Source organism: Athene cunicularia (assembly GCF_003259725.1).
Source record: "Athene cunicularia isolate RWA chromosome Z unlocalized genomic scaffold, athCun1 chrZ_part1, whole genome shotgun sequence".
In the NCBI taxonomy this organism is placed as follows: domain Eukaryota; kingdom Metazoa; phylum Chordata; class Aves; order Strigiformes; family Strigidae; genus Athene; species Athene cunicularia.
The window spans coordinates 15,992,492-16,012,150 of record NW_020799142.1 but is presented as its reverse complement, the minus strand read 5'-3'; the positions used below and the strand labels follow the sequence as shown (position 1 = coordinate 16,012,150).

The 19,659-nt window shown below is 37.6% G+C and overlaps 1 protein-coding gene across 1 annotated transcript in view; it reads left to right on the top strand.

The window, feature by feature from the left end:
• The window catches only part of RAB3C (RAB3C, member RAS oncogene family), a 133,561-nt gene that overhangs the window by 44,423 nt on the left and 69,479 nt on the right, over positions 1-19,659 (top strand). The window contains exon 2 of the mRNA XM_026865578.1: positions 16,922-17,040. Within this exon, the coding sequence (XP_026721379.1) occupies positions 16,922-17,040 (119 nt within the window). The remainder of the gene's footprint in view (positions 1-16,921; positions 17,041-19,659) is intronic.

Sequence of the window (19,659 nt, the reverse complement as noted above, 5' to 3'; positions counted from 1 at the left end):
CTTAACAGCTGCTTTATCAAGGGAGTTCTTAACTCGACTTTTGAAATTAATTTAGTCTAATCTGTAATTTAAAACGATTCATTTGATTGGCTATCATTTATATTTGACTTCATTTTTAATTTTCTTTGGTAAATAATATATGAATCTGAAATAATTACCATGTCTTAGTATGCTTGCATTTCTGAGTCATACTTCTGAGTTTAACTGTTCTGTAAGGTAACTCTCCTCTTTGTTTATAATTTCTGAAATGTAAATATATATGGGAATGTTATAATCAGACAAAGCCAATTTTTATAAAAAAAATATATATAGTTTTATTTGGGTTCAATCGATTTAGGGTGGGAAGCAATAGGCAAAGCAGCGCTGGGTGCACAGAGAGCCACAACTCTGCCATACGCACACCAAGTTCAAAAAACTGGTTTTTATACTCCTGTGCCACCTTCTTAACCAATCTCCTCCCATCAGAGAGTTGTCCTGTTCTTTTCCATTGGGTCATTTGGGTTGCTGGGTGCGTGTCCTCCTCCTATGGGGTCTTTTGAAAGTCTCGAAGCCTTGGTCTCTTGGAGCGCTTTTCTCCCATTGGATCTTTTAAAAGCCTCATGATGGGATCTTTTGGCGGGCTTTTCTTCAAGCAGCAGTTACAGGTTATCTCTAGGTGGGGGGGTTCCGAGAAGCGGTGACATATTGTCTCTAGGTGAGAAGCCATTGCATACTAGCTCTAGGTGGGGTTTCTGAGAAGCGATTACATTGTTTCAAGAGAATAGCACACTTTATATTTTATCCATAGCTATTCAAACATTCGTCATAATTATAGGTTATAGTGATCACAAATCATTTCAGATCCACACAGGGTACCATATTCTATTTTTACAGTATTTTAGACAGCAGGATATTATGGTTTAACATTTACAAATCATTCAAGAGTAACGTACCCGCCTTGCTTAACTTAGCAAATTAGTTACAACAGTTTATTACAGGAACAATTATGTATAGCTATATTTTTTCTCCTCCTGTTTTCATGAGATCAGTCAGAATTCTGGGACAGTAGGCACAAATTTGCAATGTGAAGAATTTGCTTTCTTCAGCCGTGACATAAAGACATAACACTTAGGGAAAGTTTATAAAAAATACTATATCACAATAGGAATGGTGGAATATATATTTTTTATTTATGTTGCATACATATGGTCATATTATAGACAGATACATATTTATAAATTTTTATACACAGAAATATGAACCTATGTGACTGTACTGTTTGCAAATTAGTGAACCCTTCTACTACTATAAAACCACTATTATGTGACAGTTAGAAGACTGAGAAGGAATGGGATAGAGCTGTAGCAGAATATGTTGGCTTCCAGGAAGATGTGTCTTAGTTTTATTGAAATTTTGAATTAGAGAAGAAATAGTACAGTGTATAAATAAAATAAAATAGAAGTCATCAAACATCTACTCCTTCAGTGTAATCAGAGCTGCACTGTAGGCAGTGAAGCCCTTTGAAAGTTATTTACACTCATTTTTTTCTTTAGACTGTTCTTTGTGTATAAGCCCAATGTCTGGTTTTGTAGTAGCTAGTGCTTTAATGTAGCCTTGATTGATTATAATTATGCTTGTTACAGATTTCACAGCTGGTCATTTTTCTGCTTCCATTAGACCATAATTTCCTGTTCCTTTGTGATGCATTAAAACAGAATAACTCTGATTACTGGAAAAATACCTGTAGTTTGAAAATCACAGCTAAAGGATAACACTAATTACAGTACTTCATATGTGATCTAAATCCTATGTTTAGAAATTGTTTATAACAGCATGTTTTATTTTACTGAAATATTTGCAATCAAAACTTTTCAAATAACCTATGGCAATCATTCTACCTGGTAATACATATAAGAATTATAGAATGTTTTTGGAAAGAAAGGTGCATTTCCTTGAGGCCTTCTACCTTAACAGGTCTTTTCTACCTTAACAAAATATTTTAATTCCATTTTTCTTTGGTACTTGATTTGACCTCTTTTGATGACATTGCGGTTTCAGGACTGATAGAATTGTCCCTCTTTACTTGATCAGCATAAATAGTTTTGAATCTTCCTAAAAAGTTAATTCAATTACAGATTATATGATCTAGGTTTTCTGTCTTTAAACATATATTTTGTTACTAGAAGGAAAATTAAGCATGGATAGAATGTATCTGTTACAGCTACAGAACCAAGAAGACTTTCTTCTGTAATTGTGTTCTGCTTGAAAATTTCTTCTTATTGGATCCCATAATTCAGTTTCACTTGCTTAAAATATAAGCCAAAGGAAAATAAAATCAGCACTCTAGAAACTCTTGATTTCCTTAGAAACTGAGAAATCTGTCTGCTTGGATTATAAAATGATCTGTTGTGTTTGGGTGATGTAATAAAAGCAAATCTACAAAATAATTGTATAAATTATCAGGTGTAAAGTGATATGGAATCTCTTGTCCATGTTGTGCTTTATAAGCCTGTAAATGTGGACTAGAAGACAGCCAAGGACTGTCAGGCCTACCATATCAAGACAAGATGTTGTCTTTTTAAGACAACATTTTTATTATTCTGATAATGCATGTATTTCTACAACCTATGACCTAGTACCTATTTCTGGTGGGAATTATTTTATGGCTTTGGCTAGTAGTTCCTTGATAGACTGGATCCCATTACCTGCTGCAATGAAATTTTTCACACAAACATAAACTTCAGAAAAAGTTCATTTAGATAATTCTGCATTTTCCAGTGAAATAATATTGCATCAAAAATCCAGAGTAGCAGTATTATATATGACTTAATTTAGCACGCAAATTGTGTGTATTTTTAGTGAATAAAATTTTTATTTGATTTTTTTTCCATAGTCATGTTTTTACCACCTGTGAGTAGTCAGCAAACTGTTATTCATATGTAACAGGTAAAAACAGTCATCACTTCTTAATTATAAAGCAGCAGCAGTTTTAAATTCTTCTTCTGAATTTCTAAACACAAAGCATTAGTTTTACAAATTACATTAACCCTCACCTCTCTTTCTTTACCTAAGTCTAAAGATCAGATTTCCTTAAAAGTCCAAAACGTAATGTTCGTTCATCTAAAATTTGATCCCAGAATGTGATTACTATTCTAATCCACATCCAGCACGAATTCCTTTCAGAAGTTACTTCTCTGCATGGGGATTTCTGGACATTTGTTTTTCTCAAAGTGCATCAGCCTACTTATGCATTTATAAAGTCTGTCATATACTTCTTGTTAAGAACTGGTTCTAAATTCTCTTGCCAGATTCCATAGACACTTGTAAAACTTCAAAACCTATTCCTTCAAGTGTAGAAATATTGCCGCTGCTTTGTTTGCCTAATCCTTTTTGAAATATAGGAGGAAAATTTCCAGGTTAATATCCTTCTTCTTTTGATACCTGTTCTTTGCTTTATTTAATACTCATTTATTGAAGAAACTTTTGAATAAATATATCTTTCTTTGAACTGTTGTTGAAACCACTGTTGCTTATTCCTCTGTCAAAAACCAAAATACTCAGATTTTCTAGCAAGATTCTGATAACATCTGACAATAAATGCTAGTTTTGAATCTTCATGAATATTTTGTAAAATCATAAGAATGACTATATTGCATCAGACTAAAGGTCCAGTTAGGCCAGTACTTTCTCTATGACAGTTGTCAGTAGTGGATGCTTAAGAAAAATGGCTGAAGAACAGGCAAGTGTATTTCTACATAAATAGGCTTTAAATGATACCTGTCTTCTAGTTTGTCCAGGCATGTGAATTTGCATACTCACACCTGCCTACCTACCTGTGTATGTTTTTCTCATAAATGTGATAGTTTGCACAGGAAAGTCTGTTGCAACCTAGTCGGCAGGTGATAAGTGTGCTGAAGTTGTATTGTCTTCAGGAGACTGGATAGTAATTGCCCAAATATTTAAAGCCTAAGTATGAAAATTGCTTAGTCACTGAAAAACACAGCACATCCAGTAAATTCCTCAAATATATTCTGTGGTTTCATATGGTTGTGCTTTTGTAAATTCAGGATCCAACTTAATGACCAGTCTTTTTGAAGACTTCTGTCAGAGGTTTTTACACCTGGGACCAAGTCATAGAATGACAGATAGTTTGGGTTGGAAGTGACCTCAAAGATCTTCTAGTTCCAACCCCCTGCCATGGGCAGGGACACCTTCCACTAGACCAGGTTGCTCAAAGCCCCGTCCAGCCTGGCCTTGGACACTGCCAGGGAGGGGGCAGCCACAGCTTCTCTGGGCAACCTGTGCCAGGGCCTCACCACCCTCACAGTGAATAATTTCTTCCTTTGACATAATCTAAATCTACCCTCTTTCAGTTTAAAGCCATTACCCCTCATCCTATCACTACACTCCCTGATAGAGTCCCTCCCCATCTTTCCTGTAGCCCCCTTTAAGTACTGGAAGATCTCCCTGGAGCCTTCTCTTCTCCAATCTGAACAACCCCAAATCTCCCAACCTGTCCTCAGAGGGGAGGTGTTCCAGCCCCGCAGTGATCTTTGTGGCCCTCCTCTGAACCTACTTCAACAAGTTCTTATGTAACAAAAAGTTATATCGCTTTTCTTAAATACCAGTTTGATGTTATAATACTTTAAAAAAAAAAAGAAAAAAAAAGAAAAATAAAAAGAAAAATGTCCAATATCTTTGCAGAAAACCCTAAGGGAACAAAATGTGACCGCTTCTGAAAGAGTAATAGAATGAGATGGTATGGTTTTTATTCTGCTTCCTATATGAACATATATACCTGTAATGGTGTTACCGATACCAGCTACTGTACCACAGTCTATTGCACAGTGGCCAGGACTCCAAAATAGCTGCCATATGTAAAAAGACAGAATTTCTCATTATTGAAGTAAACCAATAAATACTAGTGTTATAGTTATATTTACACTGTATTTATATGTGTATTTAATTTTAAATAATAATCATTTATTAATAAATATATTAATTTTTAAAGTATGTTAAGATACTTGAATGAATCTAGAGGAGGGCAACAAAGCTGGTGGAAGGGCTGGAAGGCATGTCTTATGAGGAGCAGTTCAGGACTTTCGTCTTGTCTAGTTTGGAGAGAAGGAGGCTGAAGAGTGACCTCGTTGCTTTCTGCAGCTTCCTGAGCAGCAGAAGGACTGAAGGGGAAGAGAGAGGTGCTGATCTCTTCTCCCTGCTATCCAGTGACTGGACACATAGGAATGGTTCAAAGCTGTGCCAGGAGAGCTTTAGACTGGACACTAGGAAGCATTTCTTTACTGGGAGGGTGATCAAACACCAGAATGGGCTTCCTGAAGAGGTGGTCAACGTCCAAAGTCTGTCAGTGTTTAAGGGCCATTTGGACAATGCCCTTAATGACATGCTTCAGCTTTTAATCAGCTCTGAAGAGATCAAGCAGTTGGGCTAGATGATCACTGTAGGTCCCTTCCAGCTGAACTACTATATTCTATCTAACAGGTCTGAGAATTATGCTTTCTGGTGAAAAATGCTTTTTTCCCAAAAGTTTGAGTTTAAAGTTAAAAATAAGTAATTAGAATTGCTAAATATGACTGTACATATGCTAAACACATAGCTCTCAACCAGTCTGATCTAAAAAAAAAGAGAGACCAGTGGCCAAATTAAACAGCACTTTAGCTGAAATCTAATTAATTGTGCCACTTTATGCAGAACTCCCCAAGAAGAGAATGAAAGGATAAGGGCACTGTACTTGAAATAATGTAAGAATCATAGATTAATCACACCTGACATATTAACTTCCTTTTACAACTTGCTCTTTAATAAGTTACAGTCTTAAACAAGAACAACATAAAGGTTATGATAGGTTGATGTGTATTGAACTATGTCAGCTGCTGAGATGTTTTCAGGGTGAATAAATATTTCCTTGTAAGAATAACCTGTGCTCTCTTAAATTACATTTCTCATGAAATACCAGGATATTAGAGAAGTATCCTATGTATAACCTTTCAATGTGCAACCATAGTGCAGACATATTTACTGACAAGCAAGAGAACAAAGAGGCCTTTAGCTTAAATAATATATTTTCAAGACAAAAACCCACCCCAAATCATATAGTAGATTATATTGTTGTTCTATTTGGCATCCTTAACATTTCTTTCCTTTGTGGAGATTCTAGCAATGCTTATGGTGCATCTAAGAATAACATCTTGTTTTAATGAGACTTCATTTTCCTTTCAATACAAAGATTCCCCAAATAGGCAAATCCTATCTAGGTGTAGATAATTCTAGCAGCATATTGATTACAAAGGTAACTTTTTGTTGTAAAGGATATGTCCTCTTAATTTTTCCACAAAGAAACTAAAATAATTAAAAGTCAGAAAAATAGATTTTCTGGGATCTTGTGAGCGTTGTTAATTAAAGATCAACTTTGAAAGAATTAGAGAAGTCAATCAAAGTCTAAAAGCCTTGGAGTCAGATTCTTGGACTTTCATGAATCACCTGTGTGTCACAAGCTGTCTGGATGCAGCGGTGGCCTCCCATGCTGTAGAAAAACCTTCCAGCACCTGACAGCTGACATAATCTGTCCTGTGCCACCTATCCTTTCTCTGTCTTGCCCTTTACCACAGAAACATTTTGGACAGGTTCGTCTGAATATATTGAAGATGACAGAAGAACTGACCTAGAACATTATGTTCTTTAACAGTTCTAACCCTATTGTATAATACCCATCACTGCAAACCTAAATTACTAGTCACAATGATCAGACCCAAGAAAAACAAAAGCTAAAATGATGGGGAATTCAAAGATCTACCCATAGTCACATAGTAATTGAATGTTTGGTGATAACAGGCTGCTGAAGGACAAAGGAGTTAAAAGTGGAAAAAAAGGAGAGTTTGATGGAGGCTGTCCTGCAAACACAGCTCCCAATAGCTCTGTGTCAGAGTAGGAAACAGCTCCCTGAAAGGCATGAAGGGGCTGCATTGCTAGTGAAGAAAAGATGGTATCATTTTCCACCTTCGATACATCACTGGTGAAGTTCTCCAGAAAGCATCATATGCTTTTTCAGATAAGCCTTAGAATCTTAAACTACCTGCCTCAGGGTATGATATACAAAGAGCTTCCAGAATTTCTTTAGGTATCTTTGATATCTACCCCAGAAGACAATGTATGCCACAGTCATAGAAAGAGGATACAGAAGTTACCTACAGATTACTGCACAAGGAATCTTCCAGACAGCTCTAAAACAGCATTATGTTTCCAAGGCAGGAGGAAGCTTTTTAGTGCAGAGCACACTGTAGTTCAGTACCTTTATTCTGCAGGTTTTCTAAAGCACAAAGCTGTGCCTTTTAATGGCCCTCATGGAGGTTCTGAGTGGGACTGAAATTCAGGCATGGCTGATCTCTTCCAGAAATATTGCATTTATAGTTTCTTGGTTAAATTAGGAAAATGTGTCGTCGTGTGTTGCATATTGTCTCTTTTCCTTTTAATAGGTAATAGATTTAAACATCTTTATGTAAAAAGCGTAAGTTGATAGTAATTCTAATGAGCCTTTAAATGTGTTTTGTAAACTTAATATCCTGGACAGAAATGTATTATTTTACTACTGTGAAGGTTTAGAAGGTTAATAATATTTAATAGGAACATTCCTTTAATTTGTTCCAAATGAGAGAAACTTCACTGCAGATTTAAACACAGGGCTTTATCACAAGGAAGAGAAGAGATGGAGAGTTTCTGGCAAGAGTGCTTGGTCCTTTGTACCACTAATTCATTTTTTTTTCTCAGATTTGGAGAGTTACAGAACTGTACTTCTAAAAAAGACCCAGAGCAAAAGTGTGCTAAACTTGGTGTTGTCATGAAGAAAGAATTATGTTCACAGCTGTCAATAGCTAAAATGTATTGTTAGTTCATCAGTAGACAAGGATTTACATAATATTGTAACATGATGATATTATTATGCACATTGGTTCAGTGCAATGAGCCACTAACAAAGAGCTGTTATCAAAATGTCTGGTAAAACTTTTCTTTATCCATGGATCCCACCTCATACTGAATAATAAGGTCAAGTTAATTAACTATGAGTAATCAATATTAATAGAAAAATCTGTAATACACAGAACAGGACAGAATGAGAAGGGAGAGAGAAAGCTAAAAGCATATTATTCTTATTTTATGAATAACAAGTTCTAGAGAGAAGTAGTTAATCCAAAAGATGTATACAAAATACAACACACCCCCACACCCACACCCCCACCCAAAAAAATCCCAACAAACAAACAAAAAAGCCCACATTTATCATAGGGCAAGAACATACCTACTTTTAGGCTACCAAGTGCTTTGGCGATGGAAGAGCAACTCTGAAACACTGGCAAGTTGCAAATACCTTTAGCAGTCACCAAAGCCAAGTGAGATAGGGACTGAAGGACTGTTTAGTGCCTGCTTCATCTATAGATGAAACAGCTCTGCTTCTTATTTTCCTAATAGACATAGGTCTCACAGCACTAGGATTGACTGTGTTGCAACCTATCCTCATCCCATTGTAAGTATGATGACCACTGCTTATTTGGTGTTTAAATTACTAAGTATGCTCCTGGAGCTTAAGGAGACTTTCTGGCAATCCTGAAGATCATCCATAGTGTATCTGAGTGTCAGATTTCTAAGATTACTATTCCTTGTAATGTTATTGTACCTCTAACATTCCTTTGTGTCCCTTATACTCAAAAGTAGGTTGTTCTGATCCTCTCAAGCTTTGCTAGGATTCAGTGCCAGATCTTGAAAGCAAAGCCCAAGCCTTCCAGAAAGAAATTATTCTTAGCACCTAACATAAAGCTTGGTTAAAATATAAAGTGGTACTTCAATTAATCTGTTTCACTTTTTAAGACAATGACAGGTCCTAGTGATCTGACAGATACTTTACAAAGTATGTCCAAAGATGTGGAAGAAGGACTGATCCTCACCTCCAACAGAGCAGGACAGGCCACAACCAAAGTGAAGACAGGACAAGAAGAAAGCTGCAGCTTGTGGCAGAGAAAGAGGGAATAATATACTGAAATGAAAGCAAGGCTCAAAACTTGTGTCCAGATCTAATGGCAGCTGAGTTCAAGCTGTGCTGGGCTAGGAAGGAGGCAGTGATACCGTGACTTTCCTAAACTCTGTGCTTTAGGAAAGCATAGTAGCTGAACTTCAGAGAATGAGCATTTTATGTGAGTCTTAAAAAATAAAGAAGGAGAGAGAAGAAAGAATAGGAAACAAGAAAGACAGAAAATTTAAAAGGAAATCAACTTCAGTTAGTCACCAGCTACATGGATGGAGTGAGAGAAAGCAAATGTGGCAGTAAAGTAATTCTACAACCCCATCTTGGATTTTCTCTCATGTGCAAGCTCTGCCCCACGTCCTGCTTGCCAGGACAGCACTCCCAGTCCCCTTTATTTTAACTAGCTGCATTTGGAATAATGTGTCTTCCCACCACTGTGGCCCCAACTCTTTCCACCTGGCCCTGCAATGCTCCAGCATCTCCCATACAATGAATGAATGGTCACTTCTGAGTTTGGTGTGAGGCATAAGGACAATCCAGGAAAATACAAAACTGTCAGTCTGACCTTGGTGCCAGGGAAGGTCATGGAGCAGGTCATCTCGGGTGCCATTAAAAGTCATATAATGGACAGCCAGGGGATCAGGCCCAGTCAGCATGGGTTTGTGAAAGGCAGGTCATGCCTGACAAACCTGATCTCCTTCTATGACAAGATGACCCAACTATTGGACGAGTAAAAGCTGTGGATATTGTCTACCTGAATTCTCATAGAAAAACTGGCTGCTCATGGCCTGGATGAGTGAATGGTCTGCTAGGTCAAGCACTGGATGACTGGACAGTCCCAGAGAGTGGTGGTTAGTGGGGTTAAATCCAACTGGCAGCCTGTCACTAGTGGTGTTCCTCAGGGCTCGGTGTTGGGACCATTTCTGTTCAACATCTCTACTGATGATCTTGATAAGGACACAGAGTGTATCATCAGTGAGTTCGCAGCTGACACCAAGGTAAGTGGGAGTGTCGATCTGCATGAGGACAGGGAGGCTCTACAGAGAGACTTGGATAGATTGGATCGGTGGCCAATGTTAATGGGATGAGCTTCAACAGGGCCAAGTGCCAGGTCCTGCACTTGGGCCACAACAACCCCCTGCATGGCTACAGGCTGGGGGAGGTGTGGCTGGAGCTGTGTGGAAGAGAAGGATCTGTGGGTTTTCACTGACAACCAACTGAACATGAGCCAGCAGTGTGCCCGGGTGGCCAAGAAAGCCAACAGCACCCTGGCTTGTATTAGAAATAGTGTGACCAGCAGGAGTAGGGAGGTGACAGTCCCCCTGTGCTCTGCACTGGTGAGGCCACACCTGGAGTATTGTGTCCAGTTTTGGGCACCTCAATGCGAGAGAGATCTCGAGGTGCTGGAGCGAGTGCAGAGGAGGGCAACGAAGCTGGTGAAGGGCCTGGAGAATAAATCCTATGAGGAGAGATTGAAGGAGCTGGGGCTGTTCAGTTTGAGGAAGAGAAGTCTGAGGGGAGAGCTCATCACTCTCTACAACTACCTGAAAGGACACTGTAGAAAGGTTGGTGCTGGTCTCTTCTCACAGGTAATTAGTGACAGAACAAGATGGAATGGCTTTAAACTCCAACAGGAGAGGTTCAAACTGAACATTAGGAAAAAAAAATCCACAGAAGGAGTGGTCAGACAGTGGAATAGTTTGCCCAGGGAGGTGGTGGAGTCACCATCCCTGGATGTGTTTAACGGTCGTTTAGATGAGATGTTGGGGGATGTGGTGTAGGGGAGAACTTTGTGGAGTTGGGCTGATGGTTGGACTCGATGATCCCAAGGGTCTTTTCCAACCTAAATGATTCTATGATTCTATGACTAGCATATACATCTAGCAGATGTGTACTGGCAATCTGAGTAGCTGTCTTTTCACAGTCTAGATGTTTTTAGATATAAATGTGTGTATATATATATATACTTCTCCAAACACATGCACGCATGCACACACACATGTATGTATATAAAAGACAAAATTCCAGGGAAACCAAAGCCATGAGAAATCTGGAAAGACCTGCTGACAGGAGATAGGTACATAAACAAAGACTGAGTTGACAATATGCAGTGTTAGATCTTTTGTCCACACATTAGCTAAAGAAACATTTTCAAACGGTGTTTTCCATTCCTAGTTGTAAATGTTCATATGTCTGTGTTTCTGTGTGCCTAACACTTTGTGTTGGAAGTGCTGTTTGTTGAGAAAGAGTGCTCCTGGTATAGTTAGCTACTTCTGCTCCAGCAGCTTTTCTCCTTGTCCTCTTTCTTTGTGCCTGCCCAGTTGCTTCTGGTATAGACCCACAGCTGCTCTTCCTGGGTGGTTAGCAGCAGGCTTCAGGTAGATTTACTCCTTTCCACCCCCAATTTCAAGAAGATTTTTTCAGAGGTTGTCACTTGCCCCTCCCTGAACAGCTCTCTTACTGTTTCTTTTTCATTTGTCATAATTTTCTTTTTAACCTTTCTTCCCTGAGACTCCAGAGATCCCTAAGGAAAGATCACCGACATCTTTTGTGCTGCTCTGAAAAGAACCGGTTCGTATTTTCATTCACTTATTTCCTCAAGTCCTTTTATGTTTGAATAGGACAAAATAGAGAAATATAGAGTCTCTTTGTGGAGTATATAAATAACCTTTGGGAAGCAACAGCAGGAAAGAAACATGAAACTCATAATAAAGGACCAGCAGCTATTGAATGCTGCGCCAATTTTGTTTATCTTAACAGAAAATTTTGACCTGCAAAGTGAGAATTCACCCAGTTCACATTTCTGATTTTATCTTTCTGGTTCCCTTATCTTCACATGTTGTGGATGTGCAGCAGAGATACAAACACCGTCCAAGAAATCCTCTACTGCTGCCAGTTTTTCGGCATATAACACAAGCTGTATTGTTATATAAGTAAAACTCATAATGTAAGGATGTGGATCTAAAAAGATATTTGTGCGTTTAGCATACAGGACAGAAATGCAGAGACATGGATTCACTCAAGTGTGCTACAAAGTAAGTTTGTGTTTTGCACAGTGAATTCCTTCATGACAAGGCTCATTAGAAGTTCATGCTGCCAAATGCTGTTTGCTTTCATCTTCAAAACTGTCTGCATTAATAATGAGCAACTCCATTTGGAAGTTATTTACATGAAGTATTGTTCCTGTCAGTGGTGCAGTGCTAGGCAGGGCAATATGGAGAACAGAAACTCAGCAAATTAATTCAAGGGCCTGATTTAACATATTGCTCAAAAACATTGGTATAGTCTAAGCTGGTATGGCACATACTGCATGAAGTCTTGCTTAGCAGGACTTGACAGTAAAGAGGATTTACTTCTCCTAAGTTAGCTCAGATAACTAATTTGCAAGCCTGAATAGTTATTATTTTCAAGATTAATATCGGAACCCTGTTTTCTATGTTTTATATTTTGAGATTTTCCAGCCCGACAATCTCTCAACTTCATGTGAAATCCAGGTTCTTCTTGAGTAGAAATCTTGCAATTCTAGAGTGTTTTTACTTGCACAGATGGCTGTTATGATATCACTCTCCCTTCCTCTGGGAGCATTGTTGTCAGCAGCTGGTGCATTCGCATACACTAAGGCCTTCAGTGGTATGGCAGTTAGACATAATGAGACTCTGTAGTAAATTTCCCATAACATTATTACAGGGTTATTTCAAGGGAGAAGCACAGGACAAAACCTGGTTCATGTGGTTACTGTAAAAGTAACTAAACAAATCTTCACTTTAAGCTTTAACGTGCTATCAAATTCATGGCTTTAATTTAAATGAACATCCAAGGTAATCTAGAATTATCTATCTCCATAACATTTGATACCTATATGATAAAGGAGAGTTGGCCAAATATATACCAGTCTATCTTCACCCTGAGCCAGAAACAGATATTATGCACTCAGTCTACACCTCTACCATTCCTCTTTCACTGCTACAGATTCATATGACTTATGTGAAATCTTTACCGATGGAGAAGCTTTACTGGCCCTTTACTGAATTTCTGGCAAAAAGCACTCATTTTTTGTAACATGAAATTATATGTAATAGGATCTGGAGCATAAAAATGTTTGCAAATATCAAATTTCAATTATAGGTGAAAAAAATTAGTTAAGAAAAAAAAAACAAACAAAAAACCAGCAAAACATATTAAAGACATCAGAGCACACAAGACCAAACTGTGAAAGTCTGAGATTCTTCCCAATACATAGGACCATGGGCTATTAGCCAGCATGCTGTATGCAATGCTTAGAAAGTTGATAATTTCTAAAGTACTATGTCCACAAAACTTTATCATTCTGTGATATAAAATCTAAAATCTGCTGCCTATTTAGGAAGATTTGCTAAGATGGGATCACCTAACCAGAAGATAATGGAATTGTGGGAATTTTATTAAAACCAGAATTTATGAAAGTGAATATAATACTTGAAATAACTTCTTAAAGCTGCTGAAACTCTTTTTATATTGTTTTGACTAAGATTTGTAAAGTATCTCTTCTGTCTTCTGTGCATGGAACTTTTCATAAAGAATTCCCTCACTGTCATTCATTCCCTTCTGCTTTTCCACTCTACTTCTTTAATGAATAGTCAGTTGTCATTACCACACATTACCTACATGAATGAAAAAGCCCCCAAATGATCTACAGGTCTTGTTCTCTGCCTGTCAAAGATAGTAATCAACTACCTTGGTTAAAATGACAGTCAATAATAGGTCAAATTATATTCTTCTTCAGGATTATTATGTTTGGTTTGCTTAGAAATAAACATCAGTCAGTGCAAACTACAGATATTTCAGAATTTAAACCTAAAAAGTTGGTCTTCAGGTTAATTCCATGGTCTTGCAAAAAGACTTCAGATACCATAGCATTATCCAGTAACCATACCTAAACTGGAAAAGATTTTCTCCAAGTACAAGTGCAAAACAGTACCTGAGGATAAATTCATATCAATTTACAGATATAAATATGATGAAATATGGAAATTAGTTATTTTCTTCTCACTTCTTGCATAAAAATAAATGCTAATAAACAGGGAGAAAGGCCACTTACATTGTCACATTGTTTCATATAAATGAATAATTTAATAAAATTTAATACTTAATATTAAAGTATTTTGTGTTTCTAATGTGCTATTCCTCCCGACAAATGGTATTTGAGTGACTTAACAGTCCTACAAAAGGAGCTGTCTTTAGAACGTTTTGAATATATTCTAGTCAGAATACAAATGAGATGCTTATGAATGTGTGGAACACAGAAGTTTTGACATTGATTACTGATATTTGGGTTCTTACATGATCATAAACACTCTACCGCATAATTTAGGCAAATAACTTAGGTCAGTTAAAAGTTTAGTTGCTTCCTTACAACAAGTGAATAAAAATAATACCAATAGGAATGTGATTATCAATGTCTGAAACTAATAAACTCCACTTTAGTCATGGTCATCCATCTATGCCATACACTGAAATATCACTTTAGAAAGTCTTCCTTTTTTTTATCACATTAACATAGCATTAACTACAGGCACATATTAGATGCCTGTATTGAGAACAACCCCGAATACCTGATTCCTTCCCAGACTGACCCAAATCAAATGCCTATATCCAGAAGATCATCTCCTATCCCCAAGTCAGTCAGTGTTTGGCTCTTCTTCTGTAGCTTCATTTCCCATTGTGTAAAATTATTTAAGAACTTTTACCTTGATTTGTCTTCCTCTACACTAATTTTTTATTCTCTGTAATCAAGAGTGCCTAAGCCCACACTAGCTACCTTTAACACCATGCAGAAGAGAGCTGGTGTCTTGGATAGGAGGCCACACTGACTTACATCTTTATTTCTAGGGCTGTTCACACTTATCTGCAGACAGACTTCAGTGGAAATCACCCGCAACAAATTAAGGTTTACTTCAGTAGCAGTGGACTCCTGCTTGTCATACCATCATATTTTCTACCATAAGTGTCTCTGATTGACAAACAATCAGATAGACACTGACAAAACCTGTTTGAAAATCATATCTCTTCTACAAGGCTGTGTGCTTGCTGTAGGCCATATTTTCCTTCTGTCCCTCCCAGCTCTTTTCTCTAATATCAAATCAAATAAATGAAGCCAGCAAAACATGGGAGAGTAAACTTTATTCCTTAAAAGAAATACAAAGAAATGGTTTTAAATAATTATGTGATATTTCTTCTGTTAATAAATTATTTTGCCCAACATTTCGATGATACTTTTGTCTTATTGAAAGACCATGAGCTAAAAAAATTACTTCTGAGTATTAGAATATGCACAGGTTTAGTGAAAGAGTCTTAATACCTTACTATTCAGTAATACCACCAAAAAATTTGGGGGCACTCCTGTTAATGCAGCTATCCAGCCTCCAGACACAACTGGTATCGGCTTAGGCAGCTTATAAGCAGAAAAAGTTTAGGTCTGTCTGGCCTTTCCCACAAAGACATAGCTTAAACTCCTGTGAGACCTGTTAGAGTCTAACTTCTACATTAGCTTTCCATCCTGGATCACTGAAACTACATCAAAGCAGTAGCGGCTGTAATCTAGAATGAATAGAATCCATATATTTTACCTAAGACCTTGTTTGGTTTCAGTAACTGTCTTGGTTATGTTTCTTATTCTATAAATGCTTTCTTATGTATGTCAAATCTGCTTTTTACTTTATTAGTTTATGAAATGAATGATCTATGTGTAAAGAAGGAGCCCACTTAACCTGTTTTTCTCATGTTCACAAGCCAGTACTAGTAGCCCAGGAATCATTTCAGAAATTATTCTCTCTCTGTAGGAAGACAAATCAAATAAATTTGTCTGTATTGTGGAGCAAGCTATTTGTTACGCACTCAAAAAATCTGAAATAATGAAATTAAGTTTCAAAGTTTGTTAAAACTTAATATGCACAGATGATCTGTTACACAGTTACAGGATTGCACTGAAATATTACATACATTTCATCTAAAGCTTCTAATGTTTATGCTTTAAAAATATTAAACGGGTTTGCTGGAACAGGAAATAGTTATGCATTGCTTGTATGTTAGTTATTGCTGTTGTATCACAATGCTAGTACAGACATGGGTGGATATGCTAGACATTGGACATAAATGGAGTAACAGGTAGTTGCTGCCCTGAAAATTTTTTAATGGAAATAAGTAAAGAAAGCAGTAGGAGAAAGGAACACTTACATTTCTTACTTTAAAGTCAACTGAATGAGATACAGAGAATGAAGGAGAAAACCGGTTAGAGGTAAGGGACTGCTAATGAATTTTTGTGTGTGTGTCAGATATCATCCTTATTTTAAAAGCACTGACCTCTAGCTCGTATTTTGTCAGCAACATATCTGTATTGGTACTAAAGTTCACATGAGCACAAATGGCTTAAAATTGCAAGAACAGAATGATTAAACATTGCCTTTTTGTTCAGGATGTTTCCAGACCTCAGGAACCATCTGAATCTTATAGTTAAGATCTTAAGGATGCTATTTTGTTTCAGCATTTTTTCCAGGACATGAGATTTTACCTGTTCCCTCTGTCAAGCTGGGAAGGTACAAGGCAGGAGCAGGAGACAAGGTTCTTACCTAATTGTCAGGTTGAATGATGTGAAACAGCGAATGACTCAGGATATATGACCTGATGGAGGGCCATGCCTTTCTGCCTCTATCCACTCTCACCTTATGACAGATTGGATGTGTCCCTCCTATTATGATCCAATGCAGAATTCTCTTTCTTCCTGTTATTCTCGGTTTTCTACCCCTTGATTAGTTTTATGAGTAGGATTGCAGAGTTGTGCAGTATGTTGTCAGAGTTTTCTTTCTATTGAAAAAGAAAATTATACTTTTTCAGTTTGCTTGCAACATATAAAAATTTTGTTTGTTATTGTTTCAGGACACGGCAGGTCAGGAGAGATACAGAACAATTACCACGGCTTACTACCGGGGTGCAATGGGCTTCATTTTAATGTATGACATCACAAATGAAGAATCTTTTAATGCCGTGCAGGACTGGTAAGTAAAACTTGGAATTCATAATAAATAGCACAGAGGATATTTGATATCATTCACCTGCTGCGACAGTGTGAATTATTTTGGAAAACTTACTTCCAAATAGAGTGCTCAAGAATTCCTATGGCCAAATATATGCTGGGTTTTTTTTTTCTGGAAAGACAATGAACACCTTTAAATGTGTTGCGTATAATTCCCTGTAACCATTGTGTTTTCTGTGATTTTTGTTAATGTATATTATTGATACTACTGAAACCAGCAACATGCTAGCCTGAAGAGTAACTGCTAAGATACCAGAAAGTGTTTCAATATTTCGTGGAAAAAAAATGAGATAACATGTGTGGGGGTTGTCTTTTAATTTAATTTTTTATCATGTTGTTTTTAACCACAGCTGGTTATACTTACGTTGTGGGTCTTGTGCCTCTGGTATAAAAACAAAGCAAACTTCAGCAGAATAGCAGAACCAGATATGGCTGATACTTACATTACCTTGTATTAAGTGAACGTCCAGATGTCTCCATAAAAGTGTGTCTTTTTAATCAGACATGGGTCAGTCAGTATCCAGAGAATGCAAGGCTTTTTAAAGTAAAGGTGACCCAAAAGGAAAGGTGGAGTTAATCTCTGTGATCTCTTCCTTTGCAAGCTGTTTTAGTATCTGAGAGCCTCCTAGAAGTGCTCTGAGTGATATGAATAGTATGTCATGTGTGCTCCACATGCTCTGTCGCATGCTGTTCCCTTAGGACAACTGTGTTTGAGAGAGGATTTTGTTCTGAGTTTGTGTCATTTATTCACTATGTTTCTTTGGCATTTTAAAAATTTATTTTAAGATATGCCCTACTGTGTACTTCTTTCCGGACAGGCAAGGTCAGAAACATGTTTCACTCTTAAAGTGAAAGGCAGTGATGCTGTGATACCTGTTTCTAATGGGAATTGTTGCCCAGTCTCAGAGTCTCCAAGAAAAAACTTTTTCACACTCCTCTACTTATTATTGTGGTAGAAAGTGCCACTGAACCCATGGAGCACATTCCCTCTCTACAGCTGAAGTTTTTTCTTGGTCTGTGTATGCTAGGCCTTATCACTCACCACTCTGTAAACAACTGAGAACCTTAGTTTGATTCTGCTCTCAAGAAATGGGATCTTGGCTTGCCTAACATTACTTGTATAAGTGATATGTATGTAATCACTGGCACTCTTCCAGGGGATAGGGGCAACTCCAGAGTGTGTCCCACCTTCTCTTCTCCATCAGTTATCTGCACAACTCTACAGCAAATTACTCTTATGAGCATCTCTTTCCATTTACTAAAGAATCAATAAGCTTACATGATTAGTATAGACCAGACAACTAGCTTTTGGACGAGTGTATCTGAGAGGAGTCTCTCATGCTCAAAGAGGAAGACACATTTGCTCGCTGTGACTTGTTATGCCAAAGGGAAGTTCTGCCCATTTTGTACCAGCTGGAGGAGTCATGCTCAGTACTTGCTGTCACACATTTGTGAGTACTGCTCTGTTCAGCAGCATGAAACAGAATCTCCTACCTGACAAGAGGTAGCTGAAACTGTTATTCATAGATGATACTATGAAAGTTTAGCAAAAACAGGGAATCAAGGAGTACACCCAACCTCTCAGTTGAACTTGCAGTTGTGTCTGATGACCACCTCTGCTTCCTGGGCCTGCCAGCTGAAACACTTTCTTGCTTTGCCTCTGCTGTTCTTTGTCCATGGACTGATTCTGCTCAAGCACTAGGTTAACTAGGTGATAATGGCTGTCTAGGACAGCTGTAATCTACCAATCTCATTGCCCCATCTCTGGGCAAACCAGATGACATGCGAGCTTCCTCAGACAGGAAGGTTTCTTTATAGCAAGCTTAAATATGAGTATTAATTTTCCCACCTGTTTGTTTTCCAGACTCCTAGATCCGGTATAGTTGACACTCTTTATCTCCTGGTAAAAAAGTAACTAGATTTCATACTAATTAAAAAAAAAAAAAAAAAAAAAAAACCAAAACTCTACTGCTACTCACTGTAGCAGTAAATTGGGAAAGACAGCCATTAAGTTTTCATTACATTTTTCATTATTTCCTATTTTTATGTTCTTAAACCATAGTAAGAAATGCACTTGTGGAACTGAAATTATCCGTATATGGTACTTGGTCCTATTGGCCCTTACTCACACTTGCTCCTTTCATTCGTTTTGTGTGGGACTAAGCGTTTCTGCAGAAGGTCCTACATGCCCCTTGAACCTCTTTCACTGTAGATGTGTCATTTTCTTAGATACTAGGCAGCCACCTAGTATCAGGGTGTTCATTCAACTGTCCTCAGCAGCATTACACCATATCAGTGCTGCCAGTGGTGAGTCTAATAAGGAAAGAGAATAAATACTGCGCAGACAGAATTCTCTCAGGGTGCTCCATGTCTTTTCTTTCTCTCAAATCTGGGATCGAGCAGCACAGTCATTATGTCATTGATAGCAATCACTCACCCAGACCCTGCTCGGTCACTAGTGGCTGAGTGGAGCTACTTAGTGGAGCTAATCTCAGTAATGTGTTTCAGGAATTCACCAGCAAGATTAAGTCACCCTTGATTTACACTGGACCTATCTGCCTTTTTAAAAAAAAAAAAAAAA